Source organism: Salvelinus namaycush, chromosome 21 (assembly GCF_016432855.1).
Source record: "Salvelinus namaycush isolate Seneca chromosome 21, SaNama_1.0, whole genome shotgun sequence".
Lineage (NCBI taxonomy): Eukaryota > Metazoa > Chordata > Actinopteri > Salmoniformes > Salmonidae > Salvelinus > Salvelinus namaycush.
The window spans coordinates 13,065,111-13,088,135 of NC_052327.1; the positions used below are offsets into that span (position 1 = coordinate 13,065,111).

At 41.5% G+C, this 23,025-nt stretch overlaps 1 protein-coding gene across 2 annotated transcripts in view; it reads right to left on the minus strand.

Moving 5' to 3' along the window:
* Positions 1 to 6,201: 6,201 nt before the first annotated feature.
* The window catches only part of zgc:113516 (uncharacterized protein LOC541449 homolog), a 28,737-nt gene continuing 11,913 nt past the window's right edge, over positions 6,202 to 23,025 (minus strand). The window contains exons 4-8 of one of the 2 annotated variants that reach the window (XM_039017228.1): positions 19,988 to 20,136; positions 18,722 to 18,805; positions 17,751 to 17,911; positions 10,596 to 10,697; positions 6,202 to 6,936 (exon numbers count right to left, since the gene is read on the minus strand). In XM_039017228.1, coding sequence (XP_038873156.1) covers positions 10,611 to 10,697; positions 17,751 to 17,911; positions 18,722 to 18,805; positions 19,988 to 20,136 — 481 coding nt within the window. In that variant the 3' untranslated portion in view covers positions 6,202 to 6,936; positions 10,596 to 10,610. The remainder of the gene's footprint in view (positions 6,937 to 10,595; positions 10,698 to 17,750; positions 17,912 to 18,721; positions 18,806 to 19,987; positions 20,137 to 23,025) is intronic. The other variant, XM_039017227.1, reaches the window with a different exon arrangement.

The window sequence follows — 23,025 nt, forward strand, 5'->3', positions numbered from 1 at the left end:
AAACTTCTTCCATTTAAGAATGAATAGAGAACACTGTGTTCTTGGGGACCTTCAATACTGCCCAAAAATGTTGGTACCCTTCCCCAGATCTGTTCTTTAACACAATCCTGTCTCGGCGCTCTACGGACAATTCCTTTGACCTCATGGCTTGGTTTTTGCTCTGACATGCACTGTCAACTGTGGGACCTTATATAGACAGGTGTGTGCCTTTCCAAATCATGTCCAATCAATTGAATTTACCACAAGTGGACTCCAATCAAGTTGTAGAAACATCTCAAGGATGATCAATGGAAACAGGATGCGCCTGAGCTCAATTTCGAGTCTCATAGCAAAGGGTCTGAATACTTATATAAATAAGGTATTTCAGTTTTTTATTTTTAATACATTTGCAAAAATGTCTAAAAACTATTTTAGTTTTGTCATCATGGGGTATTGTGTGTGGATTGATGAGGAAAAATTAATTGAATCCATTTTAGAATAAGGCTGTAACGTATCAAAATGTGGAAAAAGTGAAGGGGTTTGATACTTTCCCGAATGCACTGTATCTAGCCAAATTGGATCTATGATATTATGTTATCCATTCATGCTTTTTTATATGTTCCATTTATATATCTTAATCAACCAATGAAATCAAGCCACAGCCAGCCATGATTACAGACACCTGTGTATGTCCTTTCAAACTATATAAACTAGTGACCCGCAGTGTTTGTTATTATACCCTGATGAAGACAACTTGGCTGTCGAAACGTTGGTTATAAAATTATTGCATTTGAGCTCCTCGAGGGTACAGCTCTCCTTTTCTTGTTCAAGTGTTCTACTCCACTAGCCGGCACCTCACATAAATATGTGTGCGTTTATTTCACCTCCAGGAGTGTTAATCCCCCTGCACAGTCCCCGCAGCCGGACAATTTTCTGACAGCTTGGGGGCATTCTCAACCAATGTTGCTCATTTAGCCATATACATTTTCAACCATTTTTCCCCACTAAGCAAGAGTCAGAGCCCGAGCCTTCCCAAGTCTTTCCGCCACCCGTTACGTGGTCTGAGTCACCGAAGCCTCCCACCATTAGCTCTGACAAATTGAAATAGCCTAGTCATTGGTAACTCCATTACTCGCAATATTAAGACATAAAAAGAATCATCCAGCGATCATACATTGAGCAGGGCTACTGACTTAAAAGGCTAATCTGAAGACGGTTCCGGTAGAGCCTAAAATTGGCGAGTGTAGATGGTATAGGGATATTGTTATCCACGTCGGCACCAACAAATTGTATTAATCACATGCGCCGAATACAACAGGTGTAGGCCTTACCATGAAATGCTAACTTACAAGACCTTAACCAACAATGCAGCTTTAAGAAAATAATTGTTAAAAGAATATTTAGTAAAGAAACTATATACAGGGGGTACCCGTACCACGCTGAGTCAATGTGCGGGGGTACAGGTTAGTTGAGCTAATATGTACATGTAGGTAGGTAGGGGTAGGTAGGGGTAAAGTGCATAGATAATAAACACTGAGTAGCAGCAGTGTAAAAAAAGTGGGTCAATGCAAATAGTCTGGTTGGCCATTTGATGAATTGTTCAGCAGTCTTATGGCTTGGTGGTAGAAGCTGTTAAGGAGCCTTTTGGACCTAGACTTGCCACTCCGGTACCACTTAACATGCAGTAACAGAGAGAACAGTCTTTGACTTGAGTGGCTGGAGTCTTTTACAATTTTTAGGGCCTTCCTCTGACACCGCCTGGTATAGAGATTCTGGATGGCAGGATGCTTGGCCCCACTGATATACTGGGCCGTACGCACTAGCCTCTGTAGTGCCTTTATGGTCAGATGCCGAGCAGTCGCCATTCCCGGCGACCAGTCAGGATGCTCTCGATGGTGCAGCTGTATAACTTTTTGAGCATCTGGGAAGCAATGCCAAATATTTTCAGTTTTCTGAGGGGGAATAGGCATTGTCGTGCCCTCTTTTCTCAACTGTCTTGGTGTGTTTGGACCATGATAGTTTGTTGGTGATGTGGACACCAAGGAACTTGAAGCTCTCGACCCGCTCCACTACAGCTCCGTCGGTGTGAATGGGGGCATGCTCAGGCATTCTTTCCTCGACTCCACAATCAGCTCTTTTGTGTTGCTCACATTAAGGGAGAGGTTGTTGTACTGGCACCACACTGCCTGGTCTTTGACCTCCTCCCTATAGGCTGTCTCATCGTTGTTGGTGATCATGCCTACCACCGTTGTGTCATTGGCAAACTTAATGATGGTGTTGAAGTCGTGCTTGAAGTCGAGCTTGAATGATCCTTGAAGTCGAGGATCAGCATGGCAGATGGGTTGTTGCTTACCCTTACCACCTGAGGGCGGCCCGTCAGGAAGTCCAGGATCCAGTTGCAGAGGGAGGTGTTTAGTCCCAGGGTCTTTAGCTTAGTGATGAGCTTTGGGGGCACTATGGTGTTGAACGCTGAGCTGTAGTCAATGAACAGCATTCTCACATAGGTGTTTGTTTCTTCCAGGTGGCTACAGACGTGAGTGCTACGGGGCGGTAGTCATTTAGGCAGGTTACCTTGGTGTTCTTGGGCGCAGGGACTATGGTGGTTTACTTGAAACATGTTGGTATTACAGCCTCGGTCAGGGAGAGGTTGAAAATGTCAGTGAAGACACTTGCCAGTTGTTCCGCGCATGCACTGAATACAGGTCCTGGTAATATGTCTGGCCCCGCGGCCTTATGAATGTTGACTTGTTTAAAGGTGTTACTCATATCGGCTATGGAGAGCGTGATCACACAGTTGTCTGGAACAGCTCGTGCTATCATGCATGCTTCAGTGTTGCTTGCCTCAAAGCGAGCATAGAATGCATTTAGCTCGTCTGGTAGGCTCGCGTCACTAGGTAGCTCGCGGCTGGGTTTCCCTTTGTAATAGTTTGTAAGCCCTGCCACATCCGGCGAGCATCAGAGCCGGTGTAGTAGGATTCAATCTTAGTCCTGTATTGACACTTTGTCTGTTTGATGATTCGTTTGAGGGCATAGCAGGATTTCTTATAAGCGTCCGGATTAATGTCCCTCTTTGAAACCAGCAGTTCTAGCCTTTAGCTCAGTGCGGATGTTGCCTGTAATCCATGGCTTCTGGTTGGGATATGTACGTACGGTCACTGTGGGGACGACATCATTGATGCACTTGTTGATGAAGCCAGTGACTGATGTGGTATATTTTGATGTCTTCACTATTCTTCGACAATGTCGAAAATAGTAAAAATACACAATCTAAGGTAACAACATGTAATTTAGTCTCCTCAACTTCTTCAACAGCCACACCATTCATTACCAGATTCAGCTGAGGTCTAGAACATGACATGGATTGTGTATTTGTGTCATTCAGAGGGTGAATGGGCAAGACAAAAGCTTTAAGTACCTTTGAATGGGGTATGGTAACAGGTGCCAGGTGCACCGGTTTGTGTCAACAAGTGCAACGCTGCTGTTTTTTTTCACGCTCAACAATTTCCAGTGTATATCAAGAAGGGTCCACTGCCTAAAGGACATCCAACCAACTTGACATAACTGTTGGAAGCATTGGGGTCAACATGGGCCAGCATCTCTGTGGAAAGCTTTTGACACCTTGTAGAGTCCATGCCCCAACAAATTGAGGCTGTTCTGAGGGCAAAAAGGGGTGCAACTCAATATTAGGAAGGTGTTCCTAATGTTTGCTATTGTCACACCCTGATCTGTTTCACCTGCCCTGTGCTTGTCTCCACCCCCCACTAGGGGTCTCCTATTTTCCCCATTATCCCCTGTGTATTTATACCTGCATTTTCTGTTTGTCTGTTGCCAGTTCATCTTGTTATGTCAGGTCTTACCAGCGTTTTTCTCCTGTTCTCAAGTTTTGTTTTCTAGTCTTCCCGGTTTTGACCTTTCTGTCTGTCCTGACCCTGAGCCTGCCTGCCGTTCTGTCCCTGATTGACTCTGCCTTGGATTACGAACCTCTGCCTGCCCTCGACCTGCCCTTTGCCTCGTCCTTTGTTATAATAAATATTCTGAGAATCAAACTATCCGCTTCCTGTGTCTGCATCTGGGTAATATCCTGAGTCTTGATAGGTATTCTCTGTGTATATGGAAGTAGTTTAGTGGCCAAAAAAAGGGGTTAAATATAGTTTAAAAAATCAATAAGATCTTTCTTATACCTCCCAGTTTAGGACAGACACATCAAAACAAACTTCTTATTGATATATTTTTTGACTATCTGTTTTGCCACGTATGAATATGTTATTCAATGCGTTTCTATGGGCTCATAGCAGTCAGGCCAAAATCAATGTATAATCCTTTTTTTTTATACCTACAGGGGTCCTACATTTCATAATCACATAGCAAAATTATCAATTGACATATTCTATACCGCCTTACACACTCTTGCCTGCATCTAGTTGATCTAGGGTGTAATCATTCGCCCAACAGTTGCAAACGAGAGTTTCTATTGGATAATTTCAGGTATGACGATGTCACGTCATAATCAACATAGCTACTAGAACTAACGTGTTAGTAAACTTGTGGCAATCATGCAGTACAGTGTACAGTCAGCAGCAAGCAGTTACACCAAAGGCTTACCTTGACATGGAAGAGTTCCAGTGTTGGATAGCCATAGTCAGCTAGCTAACATAGCATCCCTCTGTTTGAACTGGGAGTTTGAGTAGGCTAAACTAGCTAACTGCATTCGACGCTAGCTAAGTAAGTGAAAGTGAAAGTAAAAAATATAGCTAGCTCTCTCTCTTGCTTCTCCTTAATTTTGGAAGAAATGAATTTGTTCAAAACTGTTGAAGTATTGTCTTTCTCTCTCTTTGAGTCAACTACTAACCACATGTTATGCACTGCAGTGCTAGCTAAATGTAGCTTATGCTTTCAGTACTAGATTCAATCTCTGATCCTTTGATTTGGTGGACAACATGTCAGTTCATGCTGCAAGAGCTCTGATAGGTTGGAGGACGTCCTCCGGAAGTTGTCATAATTACTGTGTAAGTCTATGGAAGGGGGTAAGAACCATGACCCTCCTAGGTTTTGAATTGAAGTCAATGTACCCAGAGGAGGACGGAACCTAGCTGTCCTCCAGCCACACCATGGTGCTACCCTACAGAGTGCTGTTGAGGCTACTGTAGACCTTCATTGCAAAACAATATGTTTTAATCAATTATTTGGTGAGGTGAATATATTTAGAATAGTTTTATCTAAAAAGGATAATGTTTCACTTTTTATTTTTATGAAATTCCCTGAAGAGGATGGTACTCCCCTTCCTCCTCTGAAGAGCCTCCACTGCACTGCACTGCACTAAACAGTCATGTGTTTATTCCGAGGCCTCCCCTTCCAGTATGAGCGCTTGGTCCTACCATGTCTTGAAGGGGATGAGATGGCCTGGTTTGAATTAGACAACTGTTCTGTTAAGGTGACCGTCAGCGCTGCGGTCACCTCTTGATCTCGTTAACCAGCCTTCAGCACGCCTCACATTAGCATTGTCCGACTTGGAGAATGGGATCATCAGTTAAAGAGGCCTTTCTCGGTCCAAAACGATTTGGCTCAGTGCCCCTCTTGTTGTTTTTTTTGTAAGACATCCCACTTCTTTTTGGGATCTTTGGGATCTCTTGGCTTGAATCTGATGTTTAGGTTTAGGGCTCTGGGGGTAGGATGTACTGTAGTAGCACATTGCTGAATACAGTTAGTCAATTTGTGTGTTTCATTTGATATTGTTATTTTAAGCTGATTAAGGCACTTTCTCATTTACAGCAGCAGAGAAGAAATTCACTTCTCTGTCACACTACCCTTAAAATAAATCAAAAATGAACTTTTGTCTCTGGAGGTGCTCTTGAGGCAAAAGGGCTCATCCAAATGGACAGAGATATTGCCCAGAAATTACCTCTCCACACCCATGAGCATAAATGTTTTTGCCCATATTGCATATAAAACGCATATACGGCTGTGTTTACACAGGCAGCCGAATTCAGATCCTTTTTTTCACTCATTGGTCTTTTGAACAAATCACAACAGATTTCTTTCAGAGCTGATTTGGCTGGTCAAAAGACCAATTAGTGAAAAAATAAGGTCAGAATTGGCCTGCCTGTATGAACGCAGCCATGGTAGCCAAAATCGGATGTACACCGTTAGCAACTAGATGTCCATAGTAGATATTGAACAGAGATGAATCCATAGATGACACTCCAGCTATCAAGAAGGATAGAATAAATGGATAGACAACACTTTATTTCTAAAATGCTTTTTATGCAATTGTAATGATTTGTACTGAAGTGAAGTTCAGCAAAAAACACTTGCCTATGCATGCTGCAGTATATACTGTACAATATACTGTTCGATGTACATTGTATGAACAGTTTATTTATCTAATATTCATCTTTTGGGCAACAAAAGAGAGCAGTCTTATAACAAAACAATTGAAACAGAGCATGATGGTAATACCATCTTGAAATAATACAATGCTGAAAATCCATGCCAGGGGACATTTAAAAAAAAAAAAATGCAACTGAGCGTAATGTTGAATGAGCCTGGAAATAACCCTCTCATGATTTTAGTATTAGTTCTTGTTGCTTTGAGTAACTTGGCTAAATGTAAATGAACATCTCTCTGGCCTGGAAGCCATCTCCATTTCCAAAGGAGGTTATCTCCAACCTCACTGTGGTAAAACAAATATTTGGAGAATCAGTTGAAATTACGCCATTCTTTTTTAGTAACTGTAACAATCAAGTGTACATTTTCTGGAAACACACATGGTTATATTGCCCGCATTCTTTTGCAACATTTCAACATTGTGTATCAATAAAAATACTATCTTCGATTCAAATAAAGATGCAGCAGACTGGAACTGTTTACATTTCTTCGGGCTCAGTTTTCTAACTAAGAGTCAATCCAAAGTATTCTTCCTTCTTCTCAAAGTAGTAGTCGAATCGGTTTATGGCGTACCTGCAGATAGAGGATAAGAGATGAAAGACCTTGAGGTGTTCCATGCGCATCATAATAAGGCTGGGATTCAATCCAAGGTGCATTATAGCGCATCGCACTAGACAGCCGACAATTCGCCGTTTAAAGGCATTTCACGGATATCTTAGTCACGGTAAATGCATGTCGGCTCATGTGTGAATGACCTTAAAACGTATGTTGTAGTGCTCTGCTTTATAAAGCACCTTGGATTAAATCCTGTCTTAAATCTAACTCCCCTCATGAACACACCTGCATGAACACAGGTGGAATGACATTGACGGGAAAACACATTTCTTTGTTTACCGTCAACAGTTTAACATAGTGAAGTACAGTTAAATAATCCACACTAAAATTAATATCCCGTTAAACACAAAGAAATGAAACATCTGGTGTTTATTCAAAGAAAATGTTTTCACCTGCTCTGCTAATTAATATTTAAATCATGGATTTACATGCTAATGAGTAAAAAGATGATAAATACAATAATTTTTTAAAGTGTTGCATTGCTCTGCGAACTACTGTATATCCATTCTGTCAAAAGCATTTAGAACTGTATAGGAGATGATTCGGGATCAGTCCCAGTCTTGTTTGGCTGGCCCGGATTGCCTTTTCAGCGCTTCTCTACACTCGTGAACTGTGCTTCAGACTCCAGCGTAGAGACTTATTCATCAACACAAATGTGGTGTGTTGCCATAATGCAGGGGAGGAAAAAACATGATTCATTTGATAACCGTTATCACAGTTCTTTCAGTGACGCCAGATAAAAGTAGCTTGTTTCAGTCATGGAGAGGAAGCAATTCAGTGAAAGCACTTTAAATGTTCCTCATTCTACGCTGCCTTTCCTTTCGGGGGGGGGGGGGGGGGGGGGGGGGGGCATGAGAGAGCACTTAATTGATTTTGACAAATGACAATGATGAAATTAAAATAACATGTTTACAAAGATTGGGATTTATACCAAATGTCATCCTACATTTCATATCCTGTAGATAAGCTGATGATAATGGGACTTGACAGTCAAATAATCAAACAATACTGATTAGGAAAACTAAGGTTTTCTAATCAATATATTAGACATTTTCTTTATTCCACTGGCAATTTCTCCCTCTTACTTTGGACAAACTGTTTTACAATTTTTTTTTCAAAATGTGTAACTGCCTTAATTTTGCTGGACCCCAGGAAGAGTAGGCAGTAGCTAATGGGGATCCATAATAAATACAATAGCATGTTGTATCTTCACAGAAGTTGCCCCAAAATGGCATTGCTTTGTGTACTTGCCTTTCATTACATTAAGTTTGTTTTGACTTTCAACATCTGAACAAAGTACAGTTTCTTTTAAAGCCTAGACATGTTTCAAAAGTTGACCAAGAGTAAAGTGGTTTTGTATTTGTTTGAACCATGTTGTTCAACACTTCAATACGTCTAATGTCTGTGTATGCTCTTGCCGTTGGCTATTGTGCTTGTCTTTGAAACAGAGTGAAGTTTCAAAAGAACGGAAAATGGAGACATAAAGGACTTTATCGTTAACTCCTCAATGCCTGCTCAGTATATAGTGTGAACGTTACTGGACAGCGCCTTACCTCAGTGATTTAAAGACTCATTTAGACACAACAGTTGAATTACATAAAGCTCTATTCCAGTTCCGCCACTTACCCCTTGGCATTGTGTGTGTTTTGATTTTGTTTTGTTGTATTTGTTTGTATGAATCTTTCACTCTGTTAAAATTGATAGTTTGGGCCTGAAATTTGCAATGACATTATGGAAAGGATGGTAAATTGTTTCCATTGTTCAATTTGAGAAAAAGTTATTTATCTGAAAAATGTAGAACTTGTTTTAGAGTCGTCATCTGACTTCTAATAGTAACTTGGTTAATCAGAAAACAGTTATTGTTGAGAACGAATGATTACAAATATTTTTTCCATTGAGCCATCTGTTGTAATTTGCAGTTTTTTCCCTTTTGCTTAAAGATGAAATAAGTCTATGGTTATATGATGTAGGCATACCGTTTGACACGTGACCTCATTGACCACATGAAGCGCAGTAAAGAAAACCTACATTTAACTTCTCCAACAGTATTAAATGAAAATGAAAGTAGAATTTTTTTTGCCATATTATCTTACAATAAATCTAAAATAAAAACTATTTACTATTTAGAAAAAGGGGGGCAAATTCAAACACTGAAAAGCAGGTAAACCATTCCACAATGTGCTTTTGTGCATGTCCCCATTTTCTTCACTCAAACCATTCCAAACAGTGGGCCTCTTACTCATTTCCTCATAATAATGTCTTCGTCAAATTGGCTTTGGAAGCATGGAATAACCGCTGCCTTGCCAATACATCCACAAACTCAACCGCTGCCTAGCAGATACAAGTGAAACAAAAAATAAATAAAGTCAATATCAACGGTAGGGTGGGAGGCAGGGAGGGTGGAGTTCATGCATTCCCATTGCGGCTCCCCAATATCACATGCACATGTGGCTTTGGTTAAGTGTGAGGCCTAGCAGTTGCCTGTCACTCGTTGAGTAGTCAGCAGAGACTCGTCTTAAAAGGGATAACGCAACAAGTAAATGGGCATAGAGAGAAACACCCCAACAAACCTCCATCGTGAGGACCCTCCTTCTCCAAGTCTAGGACATAGGCTCTCTTTTGGAAGCTCTGGAGGGGGACCCCTTAAGTGACTGGTGCAAACTCACTGTTGTTTTCCACCTTGTTATGGTTAACCTTAGATTTGGGATATAGGGATGTAATCTGACTCTTTCTACGCACATTGGGGCAACTTGTGCCTGGAGCTTAGTGGGGCCAGACAGGCTAACAGCCACATATGGCCAAACCAGGGGTGAGAGACAGACATGGAGGACCAATGAGACTGGAACAATACTGTCTCTGTTCCATCTGCTCCTGCTGGATCGCATTTCCTCCATAGTTCCGATATAAAGTGGTGGGGCCCCTGTCACTGATCCACAGAGCGGACAGCGAAGCCACACATAGGGGAGGGTGCCGTGTGTCAATAGTGATTAACGTCAGCACAGTGGCGACTGCTGCTTCTGTGGGGTACAATGGGGCATTGGAGGACAGGAATACTCTCTGCTCAGAGGACTATGCTGTTTATAATACATTTTGGTCCCCCTGAAAATACAAATATTTGTTACTGGGGCTAATGTCTTACCAGGTGATTCGATTAAAGTTAATGCATTGTGCAATAATTTTTCTTATTTCTCATGAAGGTTGTGTGAGTGTTGGGCGGCAGGGATCTGACGAGAGGTACGGCTATTCGTAGTAAAGCTAGTTAAACCCTTGTAGGTTTTACTTTGATTCAGCATTTAGATGCAACGCACTGGGCACAGACATCAGTTCAACGTCTAGTTTTGATTTACCTTTGGTTGAGTTGTCAAATAATGTGAAACATGAAATCAACAAAACAATTCACCATGCCATTGGATTTAGGTGAAAAGTTGAGTGAAAAAAATACAAAATGCCCTGACGCTGATGACTTTTTACAAATCCAATCAGTTTTACACATTGATTCAATATCGTCATATACATTTTGGGGGGTTTGAAATGACGTGGAAACAATGTTGATGAACCAGTTTTGCCCAATGGGAATATTGGTCACATTCAAGACTCTAGAGATACAGGTCACTCACCTTTCAAAGTCAAAATCAATGGAGGAATATCTGGCCTGCAGGATTGCCCAGAGACCCCATAAAAAGTTGGAGGCCTGCGAATAGATGGAGAAAAACAGAGGGCTAAGGAGAAAGCGAGAGAAGCAAAAGTTAGGACACAGGTTTCCTGCTTGTTCAGGCCAGGGTTGCACTTGACCTCATCTTCTGTATACATCTAATGCTTTACCCTGTGACTAAAACTGTTGTATTACTATTGAATAGATTTCAGAGTCTTGTCCATCTTAAAGTTCTGAAATTGAAGTACCCACTGAGTTGTCATATCGAGACATTGTAGCCTGCTGTTGAATCTGAAGTGCTTTAGACGCCAGAAAACAATAAAAAAAAATCCTCTCTGGTTATTGTCCTGTCATGTATGTCCCCAACGGCCTTTGTTCAACATTGCTGTGGTTTTGAGGATGTACCTCTCATGGTGAAAGATTGTGTGCCCACCGGACAGAAATGTAATGAGCTTTCTTATGCCGCGTCCCGGGCGAATCATGATGGCAGGACAGAAACAGATGTAATTGTTTTCAATGAGATGACGACGACAAATGCTGCAACGGCCGACAGAAAATACTGCCCACTGCGGCTGGACGGAATTTGAGGCAAGAGCTGAAATAGAGGCCCGGACTCTAACTTGCAAGAGGTGTATTGTTTTGGGATGTTATTTAGGAAATATTTTCATGACAGGCTTTTGTATACCCATAAACCACATGTGAATTGTGGTTTTGCTTTCCCTGTGTTTTGCTTCTGAAAAATATGGGGAAAAGTCTATAGGTTCCCACGCTTCCATACATTTCTGTTGTCATCCACCCTTATTGTAATTCTCTATGGTGGGACCACTAATCATTTCCTAACGAGTTCCAGGCAGACCTCTGTGCTGTGGCCGAATGATATAATCACATTTTTATTTGATAATCAAATAAAGGGTGGAATGAAATACTGGAGCAGTATGTGGTTTCCCCTCTCGCTTTTTTCCTGCCACATTTTCATATGTAACGTCTCTCCTCAGTTCTAGATGGAGATGGAGTGCATTTTTTTTTTGCTATGATTAATAACATTAAGATGCCATTAGCCTAACTCTAAGCAGAGATGGCCAATGACAGGGAGCCATTCAGAAAAGCCCAGAGACGAAGCATGCTACTAATACGAAATAGAGTCATCATCACAGAGTCACAGTCTTTGGCCCTTCGGTACCTGGGAAGGGGTTCCCTGATGGGGACAAAGAAGAATCAGATCAACTTTATAATACCCCCGGCGGGGGGGGGGGGGGGGGGGGGGGGGGGAATTCATTTGGTCATGTGCTTAAAAAGACGGTACATAAAACATGAAACACACAGAAACGACACAATGGAATTCATTCAAAGTGCCATAGCTACACATTGAAAGTGAAAGTGCAATATGCTGTATACTCGAGGGACCAACAGACTATCTATTATACAGCCTAATGGATGTTGGGGAAAAAATGAGTCCCCATAACTATCTGTTTTGATTTTCTTTTGAAGAAGTCTCTTTCCCCTTGTCCGGCTGCTGCTGTGACTGAGTTTTGAGTAAAGGGGATGAGTACTGTCCTGTTAAATACTTTCAAGTTTTAGGAGGATGAGTTTTGTGTACAGGTTGGTGTCTGATTCTTGATCTATACCAATTATTTCCAAACATGCATATATGACCAAAGGACTGCACACTGCAGGGACAGATTTATAGAACATTTGTTAGATATGGCAGTCGATATTAAAAATGTTCAGTTTGCGTAAAAAAACATTCTCTTTTGCAATTTCTTTATCATAGAGCGAGTTGTAGAGAACTCAGTGTGCCTTGGCTCGCTCTGTCTGGGCTTAAGATGGGGAGAGGAGCAGTGGAGAAGGTCCCATCCAAAGAACATTGGCGGAGAGCCACTTCTTAGTGATGCCACAGAGACGATTTGTCTATTAAAGTGCTCTAGGAAATATCAAAACATTCCCCAGTAGTTCAGGGGGCATCAATATCAGTTCTTTCTCTTTTTGTGATTGATGAAGGGCAATTCCACAGAAATGGATAACGGTAACGAACCATACAACTCTATGCACAAGGACTACTTTGAGCAATTTCCATCGAAAAATTCACAAAAACACAGTTACTTTAAGAACTGTGCAGATGCAAAGTTTGGTAAGAGAATCGCGGTAAAATCTTGCTTAGTTTATTATGCGACCACATTTTCCAAAATCTTTATCAAATATAGTGTTCCGAATTAAGATTCAAAGATGTCTGCAGAAAGAATTGCTTGTCAGCTATGACATCACACCTTGAGTTTAAAAAAAATCCCTTTTGGTTATTGAACTACAATAAGTGTAGTGGATTTACACCCGGTAAAATATTTACGGTAACGGAATTACATAATGGGTCCCTGATCTGTACTATACAGAAATGCATAATCGTGGATATATACAGTTGAAGTCGGAAGTTTAAATATACCTTAGTCAAATACATTTAAACTCAGTTTTTCACAATTCCTGACATTTAATCAGAGTAAAAATTCCCTGTTTTAGGTCAGTTAGGATCACCACTTTATTTTAAGAATGTGAAATGTTAGAATAATAGTTGAGAGAATTATTTATTTCAGCTTTTCTTTCATCACATTCGCAGTGGGTCAGAAGTTTACATACACTCAATTAGTATTTGGTAGCATTGCCTTTATATTGTTTAACTTGGGTCAAACGTTTCAGGTAGCCTTCCACAAGCTTCCCACAATAAGTTGGGTGAATTTTGGCCCATTCCTCCTGACAGAGCTGGTGTAACTGAGTCAGCTTTGTAGGCCTCCTTGCTCGCACACGCTTTTTCAGTTCTGCCCACACATTTTGTATAGGATTGAGGTCAGGGCTTTGTGATGGCCACTCCAATACCTTGACTTTGTTGCAACAACTTTGGAAGTATGCTTGGGGTCATTGTCCATTTGGAAGACCCACACAAGTTTTAATGACTCCAACCTAAGTGTATGTAAACTTCCGACTTCAACTGTAAGTCATTCTCTTCATGGTGATGTATCCTGAATAGGCACACAAATGTAGAAATATGCAATATCCTAATTTGCATATTTGGGTATTATTCTACCCACTGGCTACATTTGGTTGGTTCGTAGCGGACCAAATCTGAACCAATCATAGACGTCTATGTTTCATAAGTTCGGACATCACAGTACAGCACAGTAGCATAGAGTAGCTTACAGTACAGCACAGTAGAGTAGAGTATAGTTCAGTGCAGTACAGTACAGTAAAGCAAAGTATAGTTCAGTACTGTACTATAGTCTAGTGTGCTCTATTGTACTGTACTGAACTCTACGTGTATTTACAGTACTGTACTCTAATGAAACTGTGCTGTCCAAACTTGTGAAACATAAACATCAATGATTGGTTCAGATTTGGTCCGGTCACCAATCATTGACGTCTATGTTTGGGCCAAGTCAAGGCCGGTCCGGATGATAAATCAAAGTCCGTGGTTTCTGACTACACATGTACTATGATTTCCCATTTCCCAATTTGGTAACAGAATTAAGAGATTTAATCACTTAATAATTCATAAACAAAATTGATATCAGTAAAAACACCATAACTAATTGGTAGGTCTACTTTTACATTCCTCTGGGCACCAACTGGTTGAATCGAAGTTGTTTCAATGTAATTTGTCAACGTATTGTGCTGCAGAATCTATGTGGAAATTACATTGAATTTGAAAAAAGTTAACAGTTGTTTTGAGGGTGGAATTTCAACCACGGGATTATGTCATCATTGTAACCAATTTTCAACATAGACAAACCTTATATAAAATATGTTTAATTTGTACCTTTGGAACAACATCAGATCTTCAACGTTATATGCTGGGCAGCACATCCTACTGGATAGTTGATCTATCTACAGCTATTCATTTGGTCCCCCATCCAGGGTTTTAACCAAGCCCAGTGCTGCTTAACTTTGATATTTGCCACTGACTAGTACCAATACACTATCGTGAGAATGATTGCACGATCTCTTAATAACTAAATATATTACAATCTCTCCCTCAAAGTCAGCAAAGCAAAGAAGCTGATCGTGGACTACAGGAAACGGAGCGGCGAGCACACCCCCATCCACATCAATGTGGCTGTAGTGGAGCGCGTTGAGAGCTTCAAGTTCCTCGGTGTCCACATCACTAAGGAATTAACATGGCCCACACACACCAACACAGTTGCGAAGAGGGCACGACAGCGCCTCTTCCCCCTCAGGAGGCTGAAAAGATTTGGCATGGGCCCTCAGATCCTCAAAAAGTTCTACAACTGCACCATTGAATGCATCTTGACATAGCAGCTGCAAGGCATCCGACCGCAAATGTGCTACAGAGGGTGGTGAGTACGGCCCAGTACATCACTGCCATCCAGGACTTCTATACCAGACGGTGTCAGAGGAAGACTCCAGCCACCCAAGCCGTAGACTGTTCTCTCTGCTACTGCCCGGCAAGTGGTACCAGTGCACCAAGTCTGGAACCAACAGGACCCTGAACAGCTTCTAGCCCCAAGCCATAACTGCTGAACAAGACTGCTAAATAGTTAATCATATGGGTACCCGGACTACCTGCATTGACCATTTTTTGCACTAACTCTCTTGCACTGACTCTCTGGCACACACTGGACTCACTACCCACACACTCACACATACTTACACTGACACCCGAACACACACACTCACACACACTACATAGTGAGTCCAGTGTGAGTCCAGACAAATTCTGTCTCCTAGAGATGAACGTACTTTGGTGCGAAAAGTGCAAATCAATCCCAGAACAACAGCAAAGGACCTTGTGAGGATGTTGGAGGAAACAGGTACAAAAGTATCTACAGTGAGGAGAACAAGTATTTGATACACTGCCGATTTTGCAGGTTTTCCTACTTACAAAGCATGTAAAGGTCTGTCATTTTTATCATAGGTACACTTCAACTGTGAGAGACGGAATCTAAAACAAAAATCCAGAAAATCACATTGTATGATTTTTAAGTAATTAATTAGCATTTTATTGCATGACATAAGTATTTGATACATCAGAAAAGCAGAACTTAATATTTGGTACAGAAACCTTTGTTTGCAATTACAGAGATCATACGTTTCCTGTAGTTCTTGACCAGGTTTGCACACACTGCAGCAGGGATTTTGGTCCACTCCTCCATACAGACCTTCTCCAGATCCTTCAGGTTTCGGGGCTGTCGCTGGGCAATACGGACTTTCAGCTCCCTCCAAAGATTTTCTATTGGGTTCAGGTCTGGAGACTGGCTAGGCCACTCCAGGACCTTGAGATGCTTCTTACGGAGCCACTCCTTAGTTGCCCTGGCTGTGTGTTTCGGGTCGTTGTCATGCTGGAAGACCCAGCCACAACTCATCTTCAATGCTCTTACTGAGGGAATGAGGTTGTTGGCCAAGATCTCGCGATACATGGCCCCATCCATCCTCCCCTCAATACGGTGCAGTCGTCCTGTCCCCTTTGCAGAAAAGCATCCCCAAAGAATGATGTTTCCACCTCCATGCTTCACGGTTGGGATGGTGTTCTTGGGGTTGTACTCATCCTTCTTCTTCTTCCTCCAAACACGGCGAGTGGAGTTTAGACCAAAAAGCTATATTTTTGTCTCATCAGACCACATGACCTTCTCCCATTCCTCCTCTGGATCATCCAGATGGTCATTGGCAAACTTCAGACGGGCCTGGACATGCGCTGGCTTGAGCAGGGGGACCTTGCGTGCGCTGCAGGATTTTAATCCATGAGTGTGTTACTAATGGTTTTCTTTGAGACTGTGGTCCCAGCTCTCTTCAGGTCATTGACCAGGTCCTGCCGTGTAGTTCTGGGCTGATCCCTCACCTTCCTCATGATCATTGATGCCCCACGAGGTGAGATCTTGCATGGAGCCCCAGACCGAGGGTGATTGACCATCATCTTGAACTTCTTCCATTTTAAAATAATTGCGCCAACAGTTGTTGCCTTCTCACCAAGCTGCTTGCCTATTGTCCTGACTGTCTGGGTGTGGTCTGAGAGAGGCGTCTAATTGGATGAGCCTAAAGGGAGGGATATTTAACCTGAAAACTAGCTGAAAACAAACAAGTTTGAAACTCTCTATGTTATTGGTCTATTAACTTATAACGCCTGGTGATGTTGTCAGGAATGCCAAAACTCAATCCCACCCAAACAGGCTGAAATAACAGAAGGCCTTTTCAAACAGCTCTTACACTAAAAGGGTATTATCATAACTTTCACAATTTCACAGTATTATTCCAACCTCATAGTGTGGAAATGTATAGAAACCCCCCCCCAAAAAATCACATTTTTGACTGCACTGGGCCTTTAAATGAAAACCAGCTACGCCAAACGTTTTTTCTCGTGATTGTTTTGATCAACAAGCATATCCACCATCTCCACGCCAGACTTGCAAATTACTTGGACTGGAAACTTGACACAGCCATTAGTTGTCAGTGAGTGAGTGACTTCTCCCACTTCACCAAGCCAGAGTTCTTGGTTTGTCACAGAAATCTGATTTCAATCAACAAGATGTTATCGCTGCTCTTATTCATTTCCAGGCCATAATTTTTTCTTCCTCGCTCCACGTTTAGAGGAAAAGAAAATGCCTTCTCATCATTTCTGGGCTATTTTGAGAGACATCGACACTACCCCAAAGATTACCAAGACAATCTTGCATATTGTGTCGACTTATGAAAGCAGGATGAGTCTAGTCCAGCTCCACTCGAGCCTCCAACGACTGGAAATTGTGGTTGTAAAAAAAAAAACATCTCGGCTGCTGTCTGTCATTTTTTCTTGCAGTGGTTTCAAATCAACTCCGATAGAGTCTGTCAAAACTCACAGAGCGGTAGGTCGATCATACTTTGGTTTTTGGGAATCTGGACCCGTAAACGGACATAGTTGGATGTTAGTTTAAATGTTGAACTATAGTGAAATTCAGGCTCCCCTGCAAAAACTACTACTTGTCTCTGCATCAACAAACACTCATTAAATTGATGTGTCAGCCAATGAACACAAAAAAATATATATGCGAGTTAGAAAGTAGATATAAAGTATTTTGCTGTGATTGTCTACTTAGACTATTGTGAAATATCAATGCCGGATAATAGGTGCTGTGCCATTGACTCTCACCAGTGAGAACTTGCAGACTTGAACATAGAGCTTCTGAACCTCTAGTTCTGTAACTGTGGCCTCCAGCCCCACACTGTGCTTGTAGCTCTCAAGGTAAGCAGTCAACCAGTCCCTCTGCAGTTCAGGTCTGGGATACAGGCTGTAGTCAGTGTCACTCGTACCTTGGGGATGGATCAAACACACAGATAAATGAGAACTTGTCAAACCATAGGGTTTGATTACACATCTTAAAGGCACATTTTTCTCATAAATGTAACTTGTCAGTTAATCTTTTCTATACATTTGGGGTGGAGGCATATACTGTAGATGGACAGGGGACATGTCTTGACATTAGACTTAGAGATCTGAAAAAATACTTCTTTAGAGGTCTGAAAACAAACTTTGAAAGTGTAATGTCCATTTAATGAGCTTGGTTAGTACAAATGTTGAAGGCGAAATTAAATATTGAAACACATTTAAATAATGAGAGAGAAAGCTCATGTGAGAGAAAGCTCAGTGACAAACAACAATAGCCACTACACCTGTCAAAAACTGTATTTACTCATGTGATTTTGCAGTTTACACTATACCGCTCTCAGCTAAGGCTCCAAATAGAACCAGTTAACGTTAGCTAGCTAGCTAAGAAGCCCTTTAGCAAGCGCTTTAGATCAATGCCTGAGACTGATGGGCCCACACTGTTTGGCTAGCGAGATTAAATAGTCTACTGAGGCCTTCTAGCTAGCTATCTAACGTTAGCTCGTGCAAACTGCAAAACCACCTAAGTAAATTACATTTTTGTACTGGCTATTTTTGTTGGGTTTGTTTGATTTTGCATAGTGACATTGCTAATCTATTTTTGGCATTAAACTATGCAGTTAACCCGGTCCAGGTAAAGAAAATAAGTTTCCAGTTCCTCCGAGATACACAGAAATAAAACAACCAGTCACGGATCAGGGGCCACTCCCTATGAATTATAAACTGAAGTAACGCACCTGCAAACTCATTGAAATGGTTGCCTATGTCGAAGGCCTGGTAGTTAAAATCAGCATACTCATAGTCAATGAATCTCACCATGCCTAAAGGAGGAGAGATTAATGTAGGGTTAATGCAGCTTATTACGATGACACACATGCACATTAGTAAACTGTTCTTTGGCACTTCAGTAATAGACGTATTTGAATCCAGATCTGGGTCTCAAATACTTGTAAAAAATCCATTCAAATATCTTACCTGGGCCTGTTGGAGCTTGCCTGGCTTAATAAATCAAAGTCCCAAAACTGTCAACTCCACCCACCAGGCAGACTTCAAGTACTTGAAACCCAAGTCTGTACTCTATTCATGTTGCTATAATTGATAGTGTGCTCTGAAAGCTTCAACAAATAATAGTTTTGGGGGTGCTTATATTTGTCGTGTTACACACTTGTACAAGTGTTCATCATTCCAAGTTTGTAATTGAAATGTGCTTCTTGCGAATCCAAACTCCCCCTGAGACACCTGGATGGAGTGGGGTCATGGTCAGGGTCACCGTTGTCCAGCGACGCTGGAGCAATTGGGGTTAAGTGCCTTGCTCAAGAGCATAGCGACAGTTTTTTCAACTTGTCGGCTGTGAGATTTGAACCACCAACCTTTTGAGCCTAACCTCGAGGCTACCTGCCGCACCTTAGTCAACACCCAAAAATCAATGCTAAATTTCCTCAATTAGATAAAATGAAATTATTTTCCATTTTACTTAGATTACGTTCCAGTATCATAGGCTTTTAGTTTGTGCTTTACTGTTGCAACTACAACGTCCCTGTCAAGATTCAGAGAAACATGAATCATTTCTTTATCATAATCGTGTGCCTTACATGCATCATAACAATGCCACAAGTTTGAAATGACATTAGGACATAAAAAAAATGAAAAGAGGATTAAGGGAACAGGGTATAGGTTTAGTATGCATAGCAAAATAAAGGAAAGCTGTGGGATCGATCAAGACCGTTTCGTGAACCCCATTTTGTCAAAGTTTTAAAGTGGAACATGTCCTACAATCAGACCACTTTATGGAAATAAGTGAAATCGAAGGGATATCAAGAGTTATTGAGTCTAAAATATGGCAATCTTGTATTCTTACCGACACTGATGGTCTATTGCACCAGATTGGCAGAACAAATGCTATACCTAAACAGTTCAGTTCTAATGAATCCAGTTCTACCTCATGCCCCGTTGCTTTTTTAACTACTGTACAAAATGAACTCGCATCATACACCCTCACCCACCCTCTTTGTTGTCGTAGATTATATTTTTAGTCAGGAGGTCGTTGTGACACAGCACGGTCGGCGAGCCGATCTGAGAGAGGTGTCTTTTCAGCGTCTCCATTTCATCTGACAGGGTTTCGATGCTAGGGATCTCTCGCAGCAGCTTGGAACTATGTGGGCCAAAAAAAATCAATAAAATAACAGTTACGCATTGCAGGCACTGAAAGTATCATCACATTCAAATGTATTTCATGCTATTCCACATGCTGTTTTTACACAGATGAAGGATGGTATAATGTGTTTTATAATGTACTAAAGATGCATGTGCTGCAGCCTTTCTTGTCACCGGCTATTTTAATTCTGCGTCATTAAGACACGTGATGCCAAACTTCCAACACATCTCCTTCGCCAGTAGGGGCGATAAAGTCCTAGACCACTGTTACGCTACCCACAAGCAAGCGTCCAAGGCCCTCCTTCCTCATCCGCCATTCGGCATGTCAGATCATGAGTCCGTATTCCTGCTTCCCTGTTTACAAGCAGAAGCTCAAACAGGAAGTACCTGTGACTCGCCCCGTTGAGAAATGTCATCAGAATCAGAGATTATGCTACAGGACTGCTTTGCTAGCGCCGACTGGAATATGTTCCGAGACTCCGCCGATAACATTGACGAGCTCACCACCTCCGTCACTGGCTTCATTAGGAAATGCATCGGCGACGTTGTCCACAGAGTGAAGGTTCGCTGCTTCGGAGCCGGACAATATTCTTGGGCACATTCTCAGAGCATGTGCAGATCAGCTGGACTGAACTTCTCTATCTGCATCTGCATCTGGATCATGGGCTTCCTGACTGCCACACTGCCCCTCAACACGTGGGCCCCACTGGGGTGTGTGCTTAGTCCCCTCCTGTACTCCCTGTTCACCCACAACTGTGTGGCCACGCACGACTCCAACACCATCATCAAGTTTGCTGACGGACACAACGGTGGCAGGCCTGATCACCGGCGATGATTATACAGACTACAGGGAGGAGGTCAGTGACCTGGCAGTGTGGTGCCGGGACACAAACTCTCCCTCAACATCAGTGAAACCAAGGAGCTGATCATGGACTACAGGAAACAGGGGGGCGAGTTGACCCTTATACTCCATTTTATTTTTGCACTGTCTCGATGCACACTCACGCATACTGACACTCCAAGACACACATAACATGCACACACATTTATGCAGACTACACACCTGCATACACACTCACACACAATCATCATTTATGCTGCTGCCTCTCTGTATCCTGATGCCTAGTCACCTTACATATCTACCTGTATCACTCCAGTATTCCTGCACATTGTTAATAATATGGTATTGGAACTGACACTGTATATAGCTTCTTACTTTCTTGTGTTATTCTTATTGTTTTTGTTCTACCTTCTGTTATTTTTAGTGCTACAATGATATTGATTGCTGCATTGTTGGGTTTGGCGCGTGCAAGGCATTTCACTGTACTTGTTCATGTGACAATAAAACTTAAATCTTGAAACAGTAAACAGTATATAGTACATGTGCAGGGCTCAGTGCCTTCAAGAGACTTGACCACTGACTGAATACTGACATTTTAAAAGAAAATATACTATATTGGACTTATTTCCATGTTTCAAGTTGTTGCATTACATCACGTCCATGTTGGCCATTAATCTATCAGTACACAGTACAAATACAGAGACAAATAAAGTCCATTACTTCCTGTGCCTGCAAAGACTTGAAGAAAGTTTAGAAGAGGAAAACGTCTGGCCCGGTCTTTTATTCAACCAGGGGGAGAATTACTTAATGCAGTAGTTCTCCAACCTGTAGATGCATTCTCCAGGCCTGCATGCGTTTACATCAAAACAAGTTGTTTATGACACTAGACAGCACAACATATCATCCGGAGAGGTTACATGCCTTCACAATGTTTTGTTATTCCTTCTTGGGAATGCACTATCAATCAACAAAGGTCTTATTTTCACAGACGCCACTTGAAAATGCACCTGGGAAACGCTGTGTAAGCATTGTGCCGTTCAAATGATTTTTTTTGTCTCTTTTCAATCGCCAAAGAAAAAAAATCCAAGAAAGTAATTTAAACACTGTTATACCTATTTATGCAAGGGGACAAACAGTTGTGGTGCTATTATACACAGTTGTCGACATAATTTAGTGGGGTCTGTTAGGAACGTACAATAAAAGCAGAGACGTAGGCCGTTGTTTACAGTCATGACAGAGCTCTTTTCCCCTCCTACAGACCCTGCACTATTTTCTCAGACCCACAATCACTCATTTGGATGGAAGATTACTTTGTTCAGCTCCGTTGAATAATTTTTCATTGTAGTTGCGAATGGACACTTTGCTCATCACTCATAAAGGCTTTGGGCCCTATTCAGTCAAAACTGTTATCTGTATTTCTGGGATATAGCCTACACTGTAACACAGTTTTGTTCTTACAACATGTGTTCTTGCAATTTTAGAATAACCCTGTTTTTTCTTAGTTTTTTACTTTCCCAGAAACTCTTAAAAATAGCCTAGTACAGGGGGTGGCAGGTAGCCTATTGGTTAGAGCGTTGGGCCAGTAACTGAAAGGTTGCTGGATCAAATCCCTGAGCTGACAAGGTAAAAATCTGTCATTCTGCCCCTGAACAAGGCAGTTAACCCACTGCTCCCTGGTAGGCTGTCATAATAAATAAGAATTTGTTCTTAACTGACTTGACTAGATAAATAAAACAGTATGATATTAGTATTTCATTCATATATTAGCTCTTTATGGGCAATTTATTTGTATCTCAATATCATCAATATTCATTAAAATATGTCCTATTAAATGTGGTTCGCAAATTCCATATCTCTTTAAAAATGCAAACTCATTTTTTATTCTGTTTGCAGAATAACAGTACAGAAGAAAACAAATGTTTGTTCAAAGGCACAATCCATGGTAAAAAAGAAAACTGGATTAATTCCGATCAATTATTCTATCTTGAAAATAAATTCAAACAACAAAAACAAGCTCCCAAACATTTTACATTGCAACACCACTCT